General features: G+C 42.4%; 1 protein-coding gene across 1 annotated transcript; it reads right to left on the bottom strand.

Annotated features, from left to right (window-relative positions):
- Window positions 1-97: 97 nt before the first annotated feature.
- Window positions 98-16908, bottom strand: LOC121584670 (zinc finger protein 462). Its single transcript, XM_041900702.2, has 11 exons — window positions 16601-16908; window positions 10844-10912; window positions 4606-10607; window positions 4181-4461; window positions 3423-3541; window positions 3079-3231; window positions 2542-2791; window positions 2151-2287; window positions 1759-1982; window positions 683-1319; window positions 98-580 (listed from the first exon to the last, which is right to left on the bottom strand). Exons 2-11 carry the CDS (start codon window positions 10851-10853, stop codon window positions 453-455), a joined length of 7941 nt encoding a protein of 2646 aa, XP_041756636.1. The 5' UTR covers window positions 10854-10912; window positions 16601-16908; the 3' UTR covers window positions 98-452.
- Between the last annotated feature and the right edge of the window lie 1291 nt (window positions 16909-18199).

Genomic DNA, 18199 nt, shown 5'->3' with positions numbered 1-18199 from the left:
CCCCCCTTTAAAAAGTGTCTTGATTGGTTCAGGAACAGTTCATATCCTTAAAACGAGGAAAAGCGTTTTCACAAAATGAAATATCAATGAAACAGAATAGTTCTAGGATAAAGTCATTTATTACAGAAATGTTAAAAGACAACAGGATTAACATATTTACAATGAGCATCAAAACAGCCAATTCGTTGGAAATGTGAACAATAGTCATTCACAACATAATATACAATAATGACAGACTTTGTCCTTTACAACAATAGCTGCAGTGTCTCCAGTCAATAATAGTTTGTTACAGGTGAAACAGTATGCAACAAGTGACAATAAAACACTACATTCAATTGAACTTCACATAATCATCTTGCTGTTAAAAGCAGCCCTGTTATGACATGTCTCCCATTTCTAAGCAGCAACACCCTCAGTGTCAATACATCCTCATTAGTTGCACCGACACAGAGTTACAAGCCATGGCGCATCACATGCCTTTCCAGGTCAGTGCTGTTCATGAGAGTTCGGCCACAGAGCTCGCAGGAAAGCGCTTTCTCATTTCTGGTCACTGGAATTATCTTCAGGGTAGTGGAGGCATCTATAGGAATGATAACAGAATAAGGCGCAGAGTTAAACACCTGACAGGGAACCAGAAACAGATCAATTGGATGTCAATAGTTTCATGTCCAAATTGACTTACCTTTTGGTGAAGGTATGTTGCCATTTTCCTTGTTGTTTTCCTCCACCTCATGATCTTGCTTCTCGCCACTCTTGTTTTTTTTTCCATATTTTTCATCCTCTTCAGGCCCTTGCTCCGGTTTCTTATTGCACTCAGGTTTTAGACGGTCAGTCTTCACTGCCTCCTCCTCATGTTCCTGTCTCTCACCATGATTACTGTGCGTTTCGTCTTTGCCCTCTTCATTTTCAAGCACTGGCATCTCGTGATAGTTACAGGCTTCATCTTTAAGCACTGGCATCTCATGATATTGGTTGTTTTGTTCTTCTATGTCCATCTCTCCAGGTTCTCCGTTCTCCTCCTCACAGTCCATTAATTGTTCCTCTACCTTCTCCTTGTTCTCATTCTCTAGCTTCTCGTGGCATTGCTTATATTGTTCCTCTTTGTTCTCATCATTACTAAAATCATGGCTCTCATGGAATTCACTGTTTTGGGCTGTGTTCTCTGCCACCTTGTTATCGGCATCTCTGTTCACCTCATCTTGTTGCCCTTGGTTCTCCTCACAGTCCATTAATTGTTCTTCCTCCTCGTTGACTCTGCTCAGTCTTCTCTCCAGTTCCTCCAGATGGACCTGTCCCACCAGCTCATGGTTCCTCACGACCTACCGGAGAGAACACCACAAGGCAGATTACATATTTACATCAGATACAGAAGGACAAATGACTCAACAGAGAAGACTTGATAAAATATAGACGGTCAGAATTAACATTAGCAAAACAATGTGTGAGAATACCCATTGTACTAGTTGTGACCTTTGATGGCCTATTTGTCAACAGAACCGTTCTCCATGTGGAGAGAGACAGGCCTCATCCAGAAATAACCCTTACCCCTAGGCACTGTGAAGCTTTGATGGGACTGCAAGTGTAAGCAGTATGGCAGAAATTCCCACCTTTCAGAGGAAAGGGTAGATATACAATCATTTGGTTAAACCTATGCAGTCCTCTCAGTGCCTTAGGGGCTGTTTCTGGATAGAGCCACAGTCTAGTGAGCAGGGAGTCATGATTGAGGCGGTATAAGGAGAGTGTAGCTAGAACACTAACCTGGTGCTTATCGCACAGGTGTGCCTCCAACTCGCTCAGCTGTGTACAGTCGAAGTAGCACAGTCTGCATTTGTAGGGCTTGATATCGTCGTGCTTGAGCATGTGCAGTAGCAGCTTCTTGTCACTGGAACTGGTGAAGGTGCACTTGTGGCAGCGGAACACGATGCCCTGGAGATATCTCGACAGCTTCGGACGACGCACCTCTATCGGGGCCACTGGCTGCTCTGTTAAAAAGAAAGAAAAAAAAGAAACAGGATCAGCAGTGTAAAGTCGGGGTATGATACTGACAAGTATCCCACAGAATAAATGGTAGACAGCCACAAAAGGTGTCAAGTGAGTGTCATGATGTATAAAGCATGGATTTATTTTAACAATACCAAGAGAACACCTACCACGATGGAGGATGATGTGGTCGATCATGCGGTTTTTGTTTTTGGTGTGGTAGAGACAGAGAGGGCAGCGTAGCTCCTTTGGAGCTTCTGTTGGGCTACTGGCATGTGCCGTCTCTATGTGCATTTCCAACTTCTTCCTAATGTAATAAGCATTCAGAAAAATATGTTATCACAAATTTGGCAATATAGCATACTGAGGCTAAAATAGATGGCAACAATTGTGACCAAGAAGCATTTGTTCGTTATTTAAAGAGTCCGTTAATGTAGCAATACTAGGTGTCACAGGTGCTTCTTGTTCAATCACTATTCTTTAGATATAGCAGGAATATGTATACTAAACAACAAATATGACACAGCAAAGGCAAGCATTGGCATGAAAATAATATATTACCTGAAGCCTGTGAAAAAGGAGCAGTCCTTGCACCTCACGAGCCTTTTCCCATTGTGGCGATTTATGTAGTGTCGACGCATACTCTTGATGTATTTTGAGGTGTAGATACAAAACTCACAGATGAATAAGCCATCTTGAGTGGTCCTGGGGGTCTGTGGGCCTGGAGGGCTGCTGGAGGCCTTGGCCTGAGCCACCTGCCTATAGTGGTTGAGCTGCCGCTGGACATCTGGGGGCTCTGAGTATACTGGTTCTGTAAAGGAAAATACACTGGATATTAGTACCACATTTGATTCAGCCACTCAGCAGATTACTTCTCTGATTTACAGAAAGGTAGGGGAGGTGCTAATGGCAAAATACTATTGAGTGTATATGCAAGACGTTATGCATTTTTCAAAAATCTGGTTTTGTATAGCTATATTGATTGTCTTGTCTGTATGCTGCATAACAAATGTGCTTATTTTAGAGGAAATGTTCTGATCTAATCATGATGTTTAATCATTCAAACTCTAAACAATGAAAGTAAAGGGGAGCACTTGCTTTCAGTGAGGTCCGATTCCTCAGAAGCATCAGACATTTGGTTGCCTTCCTGAGGTTCTGGCAGGTTCTGGGTCTCTTCAGTGGCCCTCAGGGTGTGCTCCTTGTTCTGGCTTCCAGTCACAGAGGAAGGGAGGTTCTTGGATGGGTACTCAGCTACTCCAGCAAGATAGATTAAAAAAGCAAACATGTTTTAGATATTTTCCACAGCTTTTGCCATTTCAATTTACATTTTATACAGTATCAGATTCTGAGATAACAAATAAATAAAAAACATGTATTTGAACATGTATTGTATTTGAAATGTTGTGACATGACAGTGTGCTCTAGCAGTAAGGTTGTCTCACCGCCATGTACTTTGAGCAGATGATTCTTCAAGAGGCTCAAGATTGTAGTTCTGTAACGACAGAGCCCACAGTGGAAGGGTCTGATGGTCCCAGGTCGATGTCTAATATGGCGGTCAAACCTGAAGAGACATGAGCAGACAAGCAGTCATTTCACAAATTGATTTATCCAGATGGTTAAGCTAATCTTCATGGTTTATATACAAACAAGAAAGAATGTTGTATGGTGGTACCCTGAAGAAGGCACAGTAATGCCGAAACGTTGGTGTTTTTTTACCCAATAAATTAATGGGAGGTTATACATATGGAGTGTGCGACTCGCTTAGTTTTTATAGCTTACAGTTTATTCCCCGTTAGTCAGCACCTCTACACTAAATAATTTTCTCTGGGTGTGCGCCAGCTCATGCTTTTTATGAAGTACTTAAGAAGGTAACATTACAAGATAGAATCAATCACATACTATAAATACTCCCCTCTGAGTGGTTCAAGCTCTGAATGCTGATATATCAGACCGTATACCACGGGTATGACAAAACATGCATTTCTACTGCTCTAATTACATTGGTAACCAGTTTATAATAGCAATAAGGCACCTCTGGAGTTTGTGGTATATGGCCAATATACCACAGCTAAGGGCCGTATCCAGGCACTCTGCATTGCGTCATGCTTAATAACAGCCCTTAGCTGTGGTATACTGGCAATACACCACACCCCCTTGGGCCTTTTTGCTTAAATATACAATCTAAATATTTTCCTCTTACATCTGCTTCTGTTGATGAGGTACGTTGTCCAGCCGTTTTAGCGCTGCTGTAGCTGCATGGCTCCGCTCATGTGAGCGTAAACCTTTCAAAGACATGAAAGTTCGCCCGCAGTGGTTGCACTCCTCTCCTACTGACCCCCCCTCTGGTTCTGTTGTCGATGGGACAGGGGAAGGGGAAACCAGTGGACCCATCCCTGTTGTAACAGATTCCACCTTTGTCACAATCCAATCACTGTCCGATTCCTCTGCTGTCAGAACCTCGGGCAGTTCTTGTCTTTCATGCTGAAAGACATAAATAAATTATTAAGGTTAAGGATCACATAAGGGAAAACACAGATTTATTTTTCCAATGTTGCACAGTCCTACCATCTGTCAAACAATCACGAGCGCATAGGGTTGCACTTTATTGCATTATGTGCCACTTACCTTAACAGGCTTGGTCTTTGGCTGTGGCTCACTGAGGCGTTGTTTCCTCTTCTGTCCATTTGCCAGCTTCTGAAACTCCTCATTATGATGGTCGAGATGGGAGCCGAGGTCCGCACTGCCCTGGATTTGGAGGTTACAGTATCCACATCTGTAGAACTCTGTGCCATCCTCTGAAGTCTTTGAAAGTATAGTGAAGTCTTGTTTGAAATCTTCATTGTGGAAATTGGTGTAGTGGATACTTAGCAGCAGATTTGAGTTGAAGGATAACTTCACGCATTTCTTGCATTTAACTGGACGCAATGCTTTGCCTTTCTCACATTGTGGATCAAATAATTTGCATACAGGTTTCTGTTGCTGGGAACGATTTCTGGGCTTGGGGGGAAAGTGCAGTGTGTTATTCGGACTAACTTTGCTAGATTTGTGCTTGCTGGGAGAGACTCCTGGATGGCAAATTGCATAATGGGAGACCAGGCCTTTTTCACTAAGACATTGGAAAAAACAGCAAGAACAGTTTATCTTCTCACCAGGTGATTTGGTTTCCTGACTCAAAGAAGCCTTATGGTCCGGTGAGTTTGGAGGAATGCGGTGAGGTCTGAATGCTGGAACAAAGTGGTTGTTGAAAGCAGCATTGCCATGTTGCCTCCTATAGTGGGCTGCAAGGTACTTACAAATCGAAGTTGTATACGAGCACAGTGCACACTTGTAGGAAAACTCTTTGTCCTCAATTGGAGCCACTGTACTGTGGTTAATGCGGAGATGATGGGCAAGGCCCTTTTTAGTGGTGCAAAAGTACTTGCAAAGGTGGCACTTGACTATGATGGATTTCCCATTTTTTAAAATGGCAGCCTGGGCAATTGAGGTCTGGGAGCCTCTGTATTTGGAGAGCAATTGTTTTTTAATGGCAGCGGATTGTTTCAAAGCCGGTTTGAATATATTTGCAGCAGATCGTTTGTGATCCATCTCATAGTGAGCCTTCAACTTCTTGAATTTTGCATGGATGACTGGACACATATTGCACCTGAAGCCTGCCAATCCCATCCTCTTACCCGATCTGACTTTCAGACACTCATTTGGGTCAGTGAAGTGTACAATTTCTTGTTCAAGTCTCTCAGTTCTGGCTTTGACGGCTGGATGCCTCATCTGGCAGTGAGTTAGAACACCATGAGCGTGAGAGTTCACATATGGACAGATTGAACACTTGAATACCAGAGTCCCCTCACTTGTACTAGGTTCCCTTTCATAAGTTGATGTATCATATTCTGGATGTTTCTTTCCACAATGAGTTAACATACCATGGAGGGTGTTGAACTCTCCGGAACAGACAGGGCACCTATATCGCTGGCTTGGCTTTGAAGTTTCATGAACATCAAGCTGTTCATGGACCTTCATATCATATTCCGGATGTTTCTTTCCACAATGAGTAGACATACCATGGAGGGTGTTGAACTCTCCGGAACAGACAGGGCACCTATATGTCTCACTTGACCTCGAGGTTTCATGAACATCAAGCTGTTCATGGACCTCTGGTTCTTGGGTCTGCCTACAACTAATGACATCTAACACAGACCCATCTTCCTTGACAGACCATGGATGAACTGCACGGTAGTGGCTGCTGATACCCCCCATGGAAGTAGCCTTAAAGGGACACGCACGGCATGGATAGACTTTTGTGTCACCTCCTCCGGTCTGAAAAGATGGAGAGGTCTTTGGAACATCTCCAAACCTGAGGGTAATCTGATCATGTTTTTCATTGCGCTCTGGGTTAGGCTTCGTTTTTTTAAATCGAGAAATCTTAGGGCCGGCATGTAACCTCAGGATGATGGATTCAAGTCCAGTATTTTTATCTGGATGACGTTGCCGGTAGTGCCGGAGGAGTCCCTTCGCTTCAGTATGTGAACAAACACACCACTCGCAGTGATAACCTTCCTGTAAATGGCCATCTTGGTAAGCCCAATGTATAATGGTAGTGATCGGGGCTTTCTCTTGGTGGTTATTCCTCAGATGCCTTTTCAAAAGATATATATGGGGAGTTGTATAAGAGCATTTGCGGCACTTTAAGGACCTGAGCAGTGCAGCTTTCTGCTTGCCAGATTGTGAGGCTTTCATGGAGGACATGTTAGGTTGTTGCATTGTTGATTTTTTATTTGGGCCGGGAACAATTGCAGTATACCTGACAACTTCATCCGCAGATGCCTTCAGATCACTATGTCTTAATTTCTGATGATTCAAAACCCCCCTAACTGTCGGGTTGTTATAGTCACAATGCTGGCAGTAAAACAACTTCCCCTCTTCTTCTTGGGATGAGTTAAGAGAGTTTCTTCGTACTGTCTGGGATTTTCCCATTTGGCCCAAAACAGTAGCAGTATATTCAAGGATTTGCTTAGCAGTTGGCTTCATATCAAGGTGTCTTTTCCTTTGATGATTCAAAACCCCCATCACTGTTGGATTGCTATAGTTGCAAAGCTGACAGAAAAACATGTGTTCAACCTCGTCCTTCAAAAGAGGATGAGACAAGAGGTGAGGAGAGTTCACTGCTTTTGACTGAGATTCTTTGGTTTGCCCTTGGACCACAACAGTATGCCTTAAGACCTGCGCAGCGTTTGTTTCGAGATCACAATGCATTTTGCTTTGATGATTAAAGATCCCTCTCACTGTGGGATTGCTATAGTCACAATATTGGCAGAAGAACTTATCTAACTCTTCTTGGACAACATCAGATGTTAAGAAGGATGAGTTAGGCGATTTGCTAATTTGGGACAAAACAGTAGCAGTATATTCAAGGATTTGTTTAGCAGTTGCTTTAAGATCTGGGTGTCTTTTCCTTTGATGTTCCACAACCACCCTCATGGTTGGATTGCTATAGTTGCAAAGCTGACAGAATAACACAGCCTCTTCTGTCACAAGAGGAAGAGGTAAGATGTGAGAAGAGTTAGTCGAGTTGACGCTCTTAGACTTTTTAGATTTTTCTGTTTGCCCTCCAACCTCAGCAGTATGCCTGAAGATGTCGCCAGAAGTTGTTTGGAGTTCACTGTGTCTTCTCTTTTGATGATTCAAAATTCCTCTCATTGAGGGGTTCCCATAGTTGCAAAACTGGCAGAAAAACAAGTTACCGGCCTCATTCCCAACATCAGATCTGAGGAGAGAGGAGTCAAATCCAGCAGACTGAGATGCATCTTTCTGACTACGAAGCTCAGATGTATATTGAAGGATCTGATTAGTGGATGTCTGAAGATAACGATGTCTTAATTTCTGATGATTCAAAACCCCTATAACTCTGGGGTTGCCATAGTTGCAGTACTGGCAAAAAAACAAGTCAGCTACCTCGTTCTCAACAGTGGATTTGAGAGAGGAGTTTGATGAGTCAAATCCAGTAGACTGAAGCTTTTCAGCAGTGTGCTTGACGACCTTATCAGCAGTCACCTTGAGATGACTGTGTCTTAACTTCTGATGATTCAAAACCCCTCTCACTTTGGGGTTGCTACGAATCGCAGCAGTATGTTTAATGATCCGTTCAGCAGTTGACTTACGAGTACTGTGTCTTAACTTCTGATGATTCAAAACCCTTCTCACTTTGGGGTTGCTACGAATCACAGCAGTATGTTTAATGATCCGTTCAGCAGTTGACTTACGAGTACTGTGTCTCAACTTCTGATGATTCATAACGCCTCTCACTGTGGGGTTGCAATAGCCACAAAACTGGCAGAAATACAAACACTGATCATCTGCCTGCAAAACATTGGATATGGGAGGGGATGCGTTAGGAGACTTAACTTCTGGGAGTTTGAATGGCTTTAAAACCTGTTCCTGTGCACTATCTTTTTGGAGGGGAGTGCTAGGTGAGACTATTCCTATGCCTTGTGACATTTTGCTTTGACTACGAACCTCAGCAGTATGGAAATGGATCTGTTCAACAGTAGCATTGAGATCACTGTGTCTTGACCTTTGGTGATTCAACAACCCCTTCACTGTGAGGTTGCCATAGTTGCAATGCTGGCAGAAAAACATGTTCTCTACATCTTCCTGTGCAACATCGGGTTTGAAGAGGGACGTGTTGGGGGACTTTACTTCTGGGAGTTTTAATGGTTCCAAAACCATATTTTGAGGAGACGCCAGTGTTTCGTCCTTAGCTTTCCTGGAAGTGGAAAGAGATGCTTGTTTTATGTCGTCAATTGTCAATCCTGCCTTCAGATGGCTTTTTTGGTAGTGGACAAGCATGACAACCACTGACTTATTGCTGAAGGCACAATGTTTGCAGTGGTACAGTTCCTCATCCACTCCCATGGAAGCAGAACATTCTTTTGGGGGTGTAGAGTTGATATTAACAGTTTCTTTACATGGGGTCAGAGACCTCTCAGGAGAGACAACCTCTGCATCCTTTAGGCTGGAGGTTTGCCTTAAATGTGATGTAGAGGGTTCGTCTTTAGAAGGCTTGGCAGTAAAACTGCAGTACATTAAAGGACTGCTCATTTTCAGTTTGGGATGCTTGTTTTTGTAATGGGGTTTCAAGTATTTGCCATTAGAAATTGTGAATGGGCAGGCAAAGCACTTGTACACCAAATCAAGCTGATCTGATCGCATCATGAACACATCTGGAGCTTCTGGGTGATTATCCCTATAGTGCTTCTTGAGGTCATCAGGGGTGGCAAACTCAACAGGACACTCCAAGCAACGGAAGGTGGCAGTCCAATCATCTGGATTCATGATGTACTGAAAGTCATACCTGATGTAAGGGTGCATTCTCTGGTAATGGGTGCTCAAACTGCGAGATGACTTGTGACTGTAGTCACAATGTTTGCAACGATAAAGTATTTTTTGTTTGGCCCTGCTTTCTCTATTTTCCAATTGATTGTGCTCATCTTTTTCAGTTCCCGAGACATCTAGTTCAGTTCTCCAGGCATCCCCCTCCTCTTCATCCTCACTAACCTCAAAGGTGAAAGCAGTGCCCCCTGATAGCTTGCTTTGGATGACTGTACTTTCAGGGTTTGTTTTGATCTTTTTCTTAGCAGGACTCAAAGGGGTGTCATCATGCGTCCTCTTCTTGGTGGCATTAGCCAATGGCTCTGTCAGTGACATTTCATTATACGTTTCAGGTTTGGGATCCCGCGGTTCTGTCGCTGTTCCGTCCAGCAGACTTAACCCCATGCTGTAAAAAAGGTAACTGTGCTCACTTCGCTGGTGAGTGTGAAGATCTTCTAGCCAAGTCGCAGAGAAGTTGCAGAGTGAGCAGCAGTGAGAGCCCTTCTGTTCACTTTCTGTATGAGATCTCTCTTCAGTTACTTTAGAGACACCTTTACCATCGTCTTGGAGGGTCACGTGATGCACCCGTGATGGCCTTGGGAGGTTGGGCAACTTCAGTTGTGAGGAATTTAAAGATGACCCATGCACAGAACTTCCAGATACGACTCTGAATTTAGAAATATTTCCTGAGGATCCCACTTGAGTTTGCAGATTCTCCAGCAATAGACTAGAGCTAGGAATGTTTATGGTTTTTGAGGTAGACTTGGATTTCGGGAAATTCAATCTCCCAACTTCCCCTTGTTTGCGTTGGAGTGTTGACACATTGTGTTGGTTCTTCTTCCCTGGCAGTGGCACTTTGGCATTAAGCAGCTTGCCCCTTAAATACCGTTTCTGTGTTTTCAGGGTCCTACCCTTACCAGGACCCTTTCCCGGCACCTTGTGATTTGTTCTTTCATGTTTGATAATAACAGGCTGACTGGAAGACGTAAACGTACAATGTCGGCAAGAGAAAAGCTCCTCTGAATTGTTGTAGAGAGTGCTACTGTGAGGTTGTGTGGAACTCTCTGAGGGAGTAGAACTCCCATCACTTTGTGAAGGATCCACATCAACGCCATGCACCTTCTTCATGTGTTCAAGGAAGAAATATTTTGATTTGAAGAGGAGGACACAATGGTTACACTGGAATGACTGACTTGGAGACATGGATTGTTGAGAGGCTGGTTGACCGTGGGTCATTTGGTCAGACTTGTCAAGGCGCCTGGAATCTGTGGGTGTATAAAATACCTTAATCTATACAACTGCAGAATAATACATGTGTATCAGATATTAATGATGAAATGTGCTATGTATCTAAGTATTACCAGACCAACCAAGCAGCTAAAAAAGGTAGGTGATAAAGTTCACCATTCTCCTGTTTACAACTTGTATTATGGGGTAGGCTGTTAGCAGAACTGTTTTAAAGAGTATACAACTCAAGAATGAGAAGAACAACAAGTAATACCTTCCTCCATCTCCCCTGGCTCTGTGAGTTTCTTGATCCCAGAACTTTACTGACAAACGGGAGAGAAACCTATGGGGGAGCATAATAATTTGATGACATTGTCTCATAACACACTAGCAAAACCAGACTAAACATGCAAAATGCAAACATACTGATAAAAGGAGAGACATTTACCAATTTCTCCACAACCGAGCGACTCTACAATTGATTCAAATGAATTCTGGCCAAATGACTGAATAAGACAATAGGTGTGATTTATCTGAATAGGATTTTGGCCTATAGCTGATCTGAAGCTAACATTTTTGCAGCAAGTCCCACAAGTTCGCTGTCATGTTTACATTTAATAACTTGTAAGTACAGTTAGTCACACTGAAAAGTGTTGCTAAACAGGTACAGTCACAGGTCAAGACTTAAAAGTACAGTTTGCTAGTGATATTCTTATAATTTTCTGTCTCAGTGCACAATATCACATTCACATTACTGACAAAGTAGTGGCTTTTAGCTTATCAACACACAATAATGGTGTCATTATAACCATAATCAACTGCATTTTAAGATGACTAGCTCTGAATGTCCTCTTGGAAAAGCATATAACTATTTTAATAGCCTAACTAAGTGCTGAACAACCAAGACATAAGGTGATACTCTTGAAAGGTAAGTGTAATGTAGGAAAAACACACAGCATAGCCTAGGCCATGATATTTTACCATAGGCATACATTGATCTAACCCACAATCCATGGCCCCGTGTAGCTCAGTTGGTAGAGCATGGCGCTTGCAACGCCAGGGTTTTGGGTTCATTTCCCACGGGGGGCCAGTATGAAATAAATGTTGGGGGGAAAATGTATGCACTCACTAACTGTAAAGTCGCTCTGGATAAGAGCGTCTGCTAAATGACTAAAATGTAAATGTAAAATAATTGAGTCCATGCATTCATAAACAAACAACATTAGAAAAGGACATTTACTGAAGTAAATGTGGTGTGCTTGCTAGTCTTGAAGTATTTATGGTTGTGAAATAGTAGTGATAGTGACAGCAGTAGTAATGTTAGTAGTATGGTTTTCAAAGGCTGTGTGTTAGTTATAATGACCTATTTTGGGGAGGTTTGTATGTGTGGAGTTATTATAGTGGGTTATAGTGGGCTAGTATAGTAGGCTAGAGTGAGTACTATATCATCAATAAGCCATATCATGTGTTTTTAAGCTCTCAAAATGTTTTAGTTGGAACATTCTAAAAGTTGTGGCAGTGATTTCAGTTTTGAATGTTGAGGCCTGCATTCCGCCATTGAAATGAATGGCGATACAACAAGCTTTATAGTTGTGAAGTAGGAATGATAGCAAAAAGCTGTGTAGAAGCCATCTACGTTGAGCCAGTCTGCACGTGTCAACATTGGGGTGGTGTTTGTAGCTGTGGTCAGTAGTTGTGTGGTTGTGTTGCAGGTTCTTTGGGCCCTACAGTATGGACGTGGTCAATAGTTGTGGTCAGTAGTTGTGTGGTTGTGGTCAGTAGCTATGTGGCTGTGGTCAGTAGTTGTAATTGTGGTCAGTAGTTGTGTGGTTGTGGTCAGTAGTTGTGTGGTTGTGCTCAGTAGTTGTGGTCAGTAGTGGTCAGTAGTTGTGTGGTTGTGGTCAGCAGTTGTGGTCAGTAGTTGTGTGGTTGTGGTCAGTAGTTGTGTGGTCAGTAGCTGTGTGATTGTGTTGCAGGTTCTTTGGGCCCTACTGTATGGACATGGTCACTAGTTGTGTGGTTGTGGTCAGTTGTTGTCGTCAGTAGTTGTGTAGTCAGTAGTTGTATGATTGTGGTCAGTAGTTGTGGTCATTAGCTTTGTGGTAAGTAGTTGTGGTTCATTAGTTGTGTGCTTGTGGTCAGTAGTTGTGTGCTTGTGGTCATTAGTTGTGTGCTTGTGGTCAGTAGTTGTGTAGTCAGTAGTTGTATGGTTGTGGTCAGTAGTTGTGGTCATTAGTTTTGTGGTATGTAGTTGTGGTTCATTAGTTGCGGTCAGTAGTTGTGTGCTTGTGGTCAGTAGTTGTGTGCTTGTGGTCATTCGTTTTGTGCTAAGTAGTTGTGGTCAGTAGTTGTGGTTCATTAGTTTTGTGGTCAGTAGTTGTGTGGGTGTGAGTCAGTAGTTGTGTGGTTGTGGTCAGTAGGTGTGTGGTTGTGGTCAGGAGTTGTGTGGTTGTGATCAGTAGTTGTGTGGTCAGTAGCTGTGTGGTTGTGTTGCAGGTTCTTTGGGCCCTACAGTATGGACATGGCCACTAGTTGTGTGGTTGTGGTCAGTTGTTGTGGTAAGTAGCTGTGGTCAGTAGTTGTGTGGCTGTGGTCAGTAGTTGTGTGACTGTGGTCAGTAGCTGTGTGGTTGTGTTCCAGGTTCTTTGGGCCCTACAGTATGGACATGGCCACTAGTTGTGTGGTTGTGGTCAGTTGTTGTGGTCAGTAGCTGTGTGGCTGTGGTCAATAGTTGTTTGGCTGTGGTCAGTAGTTGTGTGGCTGTGGTCAGTAGTTGTGTGGCTGTGGTCAGTAGTTGTGGTCATTAGTTTTGTGGTAAGTAGTTGTGTGGTTCAGTAGTTGTATGGTTGTGGTCAGTAGTTGTATGGTTCATTAGTTGTGGTCATTCGTTTTGTGGTTATGGTCAGTAGTTGTGTGGGTCAGTAGTTGTGTGGGTCAGTAGTTGTGTGGTTGTGGTCAGCTGTTGTCGTCAGTAGTTGTGTGGTCAGTAGTTGTATGGTTGTGGTCAGTAGTTGTGGTCATTAGTTTTGTGCTAAGTAGTTGTATGGTTGTTGTCAGTAGTTGTGGTTCATTAGTTTTGAGGTCAGTAGGTGTGTGTTTGTGGTCAGGAGTTGTGTGGTCAGTTGTTGTGGTCAGTAGTTGTGTGGTTGTGGTCAGTAGTTGTGGTCATTAGTTTTGTGGTTATGGTCAGTAGTTGTGTGGGTCAGTAGTTGTGTGGGTGTGATCAGTAGTTGTGTGATCAGTAGCTGTGTGGTTGTGTTGCAGGTTCTTTGGGCCCTACAGTATGGACATGATCACTAGTTGTGTGGTTGTGGTCAGTTGTTGTGGTCAGTGGCTGTGGTCAGTAGCTGTGTGGCTGTGGTCAGTAGTTGTGTGACTGTGGTCAGTAGTTGTGTGACTGTGGTCAGTGGTTGTGTGACTGTGGTCAGTAGTTGTGTGATTTTGTTGCAGGTTCTTTGGGCCCTACAGTATGGACATGGTCACTAGTTGTGTGGTTGTGGTCAGTTGTTGTGGTCAGTGGCTGTGGTCAGTAGCTGTGTGGCTGTGGTCAGTAGTTGTGTGACTGTGGTCAGTAGTTGTGTGACTGTGGTCAGTAGTTGTGTGACTGTGGTCAGTGGTTGTGTGACTGTGGTCAGTAGTTGTGTGATTTTGTTGCAGGTTCTTTGGGCCCTACAGTATGGACATGGTCACTAGTTGTGGTCAGTAGTTGTGTGGTTGTGTTCATTAGTTTTGTGGTAAGTAGCTATATGTGGTTCAGTAGTTGTATGGTTGTGGTCAGTAGTTGTGGTTCATTAGTTGTGGTCAGTAGTTATGTGGGTCAGTAGTTGTGTGGGTGTGGTCAGTAGTTGTGTGGTTGTGGTCAGTAGTTCTGGTCAGATAGTATAGCCTGAACATGTGAAAATTGGTTTGGTACCGCTAGCTCGAACAGTTCAAGAGTTACTGTTGATGAGTTATTTTATGCTAATGTATATCGTTCTAGTTGATAAAGGTTTTAAAGGATTTGAAGTTAGGGTATCCTGAATGTGTTAAAGTTAGTCTTGTAGCTTAATTGGCCAAGTAGCAGGACCCTTTTTTAATAGCTACCTCTGTATTCCTATGGTTTTCATTCAAACCCATGTTAATTCATGCAAATGTTAAATGGTTATAGTTAAAGTATAAATAGTATAAAAAATCTGAATGCAGTCAATCTAAGTACGGTCAGTCTGAACATTGGTTTGGTGTTGATAGCTTAAACAGTGAAAGAGGAGATCCGTCTCCATTTCTCAATTTTTTACCATTCAAGTCTATGGCTATTGACTAGCATTTAGTTTTATGCAAATATGGTTGTAGTATAAAAAGTATAAATAGTATCAAAATGATTCTCAAGCAATCTAAGTTAGGGATGTCTGCACATTTGAAAGCTGGTGTATCTACATTTGTATAGTTCTAGTTGATAAAAGTTTAAGAATTTGAAGTTAGGATAGCCTGAACATGAGAAAGTTGGTTTGCTGTCTCTAGCTTGAACAGTTTAAGAGTTACTGTTGGTGGGTTATTTTATGCTAATTTATGCACATTTGTATAGTTATAGTTGATCAAAGTTTAAGAATTTGAAGTTAGGATTGCCTGAACATGTGAAAGTTGGTTCTAGCTTGTCTCTAGCTTGAAAGGTTCAGGGGTTACTGTTGGTGAGTTAAATTTGAAATGGTTATAATTCAACAAGTATAAATAGTAACAAAAATCTGAATGCACACAATCTCAGTTGGGTCAGTTTGAACATCTCAATGTTAGTTTGGCATTGATAGCTGAAACGGTGTAAGAGCAGTGGCAAATCCACATACTTCCCATTCAAGCCTATGGAGCTGTTATTAATATTTTAATAATAATAATAATAATAATAATAATATGCCATTTAGCAGACGCTTTTATCCAAAGCGACTTACAGTCATGCGTGCATACATTTTTGTGTATGGGTGGTCCCGGGGATCGAACCCACTACCTTGGCGTTTCAAGCGCCGTGCTCTACCAGCTGAGCTACAGAGGACCACATAGTTCAAAAAGTATAAAATGTTATCAAAATTCTGAATGGGAACAATCTAGATCGGGTGAGTCTGAACATCTCAACGTTCAACGTTTAAATGGTGTAGGAGATACACGCCCAAATTTCCTAAATGTTCCCATGTAAATCTATGGCACTTATTGCCATTGAAATGCATTGGGAACTCATTTAAATTTTGTTGTAGTTCACAAAGTATACTTGCTATCAAAAATATTTTCTCAAGCAATCTAAGATTGGGCAGTCTGTACATTTGGAAGTCGTTTATGCGCTAGAGCGAGTGGAATAAATCAAATAATAATACGAGTATGTAAGAAATGTAGAGTTGTGCATTGCTTTGTAAGCACACCCAAGTGGCACACTGTGTCTCTACAGACATTGCATGTTTATAGCCTAGTCCTCAGATTGAGGAGGACCAGAAAATGATTAACCACAAGCTTTCAGTTGATCTTTCCTTTGAAATCCTCAACCCAGCATTAGATCAAAGGATTAGGACATTTCAGCACACACTTAGTCTCTAGGCTTCGTCACATGCGAGACAAAACCTCTTGTGAAATTGTGAACAAGAATATCTGGACATTTGCAGCGTTATACTAGAATGGGTCATTTGCTTTAACACAGCAGTATTAGCTAGGTAGCCAAAGCTTGAACTGAGCTCACTGGCTGCATCGACATAATGTAGCTAGATTGTCTCTTAAATGCAACCCGATAACATATTGCAAACAATGATAACTGCACAGATTGACCAAATAACACTTGCTGCATTTGTTATTAGAATCAAACATGTGAACAATCAAGTTTACACCATTTTCGTCCCACCTCTGTCACTTGTCGACCAGGAAATAAAATTGCAAGGGGAGTGGAATCGGAACCCCCTTTGCCTTTCTATTGATCAAGCTCAGAAATATGAAAAATGTTACGACACAAACACCTACAAAACGTGGCATGCAATGAACATTTACAAAGACGTTAATGGAATAGATTGAATAGCCAACTTACACGTTTCCACAGAGAATCGGTGCAATTCAGACAATGTTTCGAGTCCTCAATGTGTTAGCGCCGTAGTCGATGTTCGTCGCCATTTTTTCCCGCTCCTACAACAACCTCATGTGTCTTCTTCCGTCTGCGAACCAGCAACGCCGGGGTCGAGGATCAGAAGCTAGATGACCTACACACAAAAAAACTTAACAGTCAAGATAGTCCCAGGGGGTGGCGTGCAATGCAAATAAATCAGTCAGTCAACGATAAAGCCAAAGACAGTACAATCATGAAGATGGGCAGAAACTGCTTCTCCAATAGAAATCCCCGATAACGTTTGTAGGCGATGTCATGGCGACGTTGGCTAGCTAAGCGCATGCGTAAAAAACACGTACCCCAATCTAATGGTATCTCGCGCCGAACTACGCATGTGCATGAGGTCAAATCAAAGGCACACCTTCGAAAGAAAGTTGTTTTTGACGAAAATTGAAACGTGTCGGTTTGTCACTTTCACTTGGTTGGAGTAATAACATGTACAACTACTTAAGACATTGGCTCAAATCTAGGTTGTGCCTTTGGATTTTGAGAAAATTAACAATTAAGGAAACTTCTCTCATTGGGCGCATTGGAGTGGATCACTTTTGTCAAGTTGTTGACCATCATTGGTCACAGCCTTTCAAAGTGTGTTGCATTATGGTTATAAAAATTGTCCGACATGTCAACTGCATGAACTTTACTAAAATAATTTGATCAAAGGTCATGCAGTTTTTCCCAGGTAGCACAAAGGTCTGGCCCACATCTGGCCTGATTCTGGAATCCCAGTTCTAAAACTGCTGCTCCGGGTTTGGCAGCCAGAGTCCGAAATGAATGACGGTACAGACTAGGGCAGAGTCATTCGGCCCAGATCTGGCAGCCTGAACTGAGCCGAAGCTGCCATTTTAGGGCCAGTAATGGCCAAATCCAAACAAATAGTATGAACAAGTCCGCTTCTCTAGCAACCTAACCAATAGAACTAACAACCAGGTTTAGTGGAAGGATGAAATAGTATGAATTTACTTATCAAAATTAAAATCTCAATGAAAACATGTCATTTTTACCAGTAAATATATGCTTGTTTTCTTTGGCAACCGTGGTATAAGCGGGATAAATGCATCCGCTCTGTACATTATCTGGAACTATTAAACTTGGGCAGTACCAAGTCGTCCATTATTTCCAGATAATGTACAAAGCGTCAGTGTTTATCCCTTGCATGTATGTATGTGTGTATGTAAATGTTCTAATTCTCTCTGGGTCTATCCACCCTATCCTTGCCGTGTTCGGTCCTCTCCTTTCTGTCTCTGTCTGGTGAAAGCTGCAGCCACCTTATGACGAACTTCTCCGTCTCTCCATCTGTTGCCTTGGATGTGAAAGTGTTTCTCCTGACAGCACCTTTGAATAATAGAATAAAATAGCAAAATAAGTAGTTACAACAATTAGTCAGATTTTGACACCACACACAAATCATAGGAATCACAATCCAGACTTCAAATGGGAAGCACAACACAATAACCACAGAGGTTTTCAATTTCAACACTGAGTCAAACAGATCAAGACAAATAAATATGTGCCTGTTGTAGCGCC

Source organism: Coregonus clupeaformis, chromosome 16 (genome assembly GCF_020615455.1).
Source record: "Coregonus clupeaformis isolate EN_2021a chromosome 16, ASM2061545v1, whole genome shotgun sequence".
Lineage (NCBI taxonomy): Eukaryota > Metazoa > Chordata > Actinopteri > Salmoniformes > Salmonidae > Coregonus > Coregonus clupeaformis.
Note: the sequence above shows the minus strand (reverse complement) of the source record. Positions and strands in the feature narration are given on the sequence as shown.

Coding starts and splice junctions, on each gene's coding strand:
- LOC121584670 (XM_041900702.2), bottom strand. Junction 4,462..4,605: donor CAAAGACCAAGCCTGTTAAG/GTAAGTGGCACA, acceptor TATGTCTTTCAG/CATGAAAGACAAGAACTGCC. Junction 581..682: donor CAACATACCTTCACCAAAAG/GTAAGTCAATTT, acceptor TCATTCCTATAG/ATGCCTCCACTACCCTGAAG.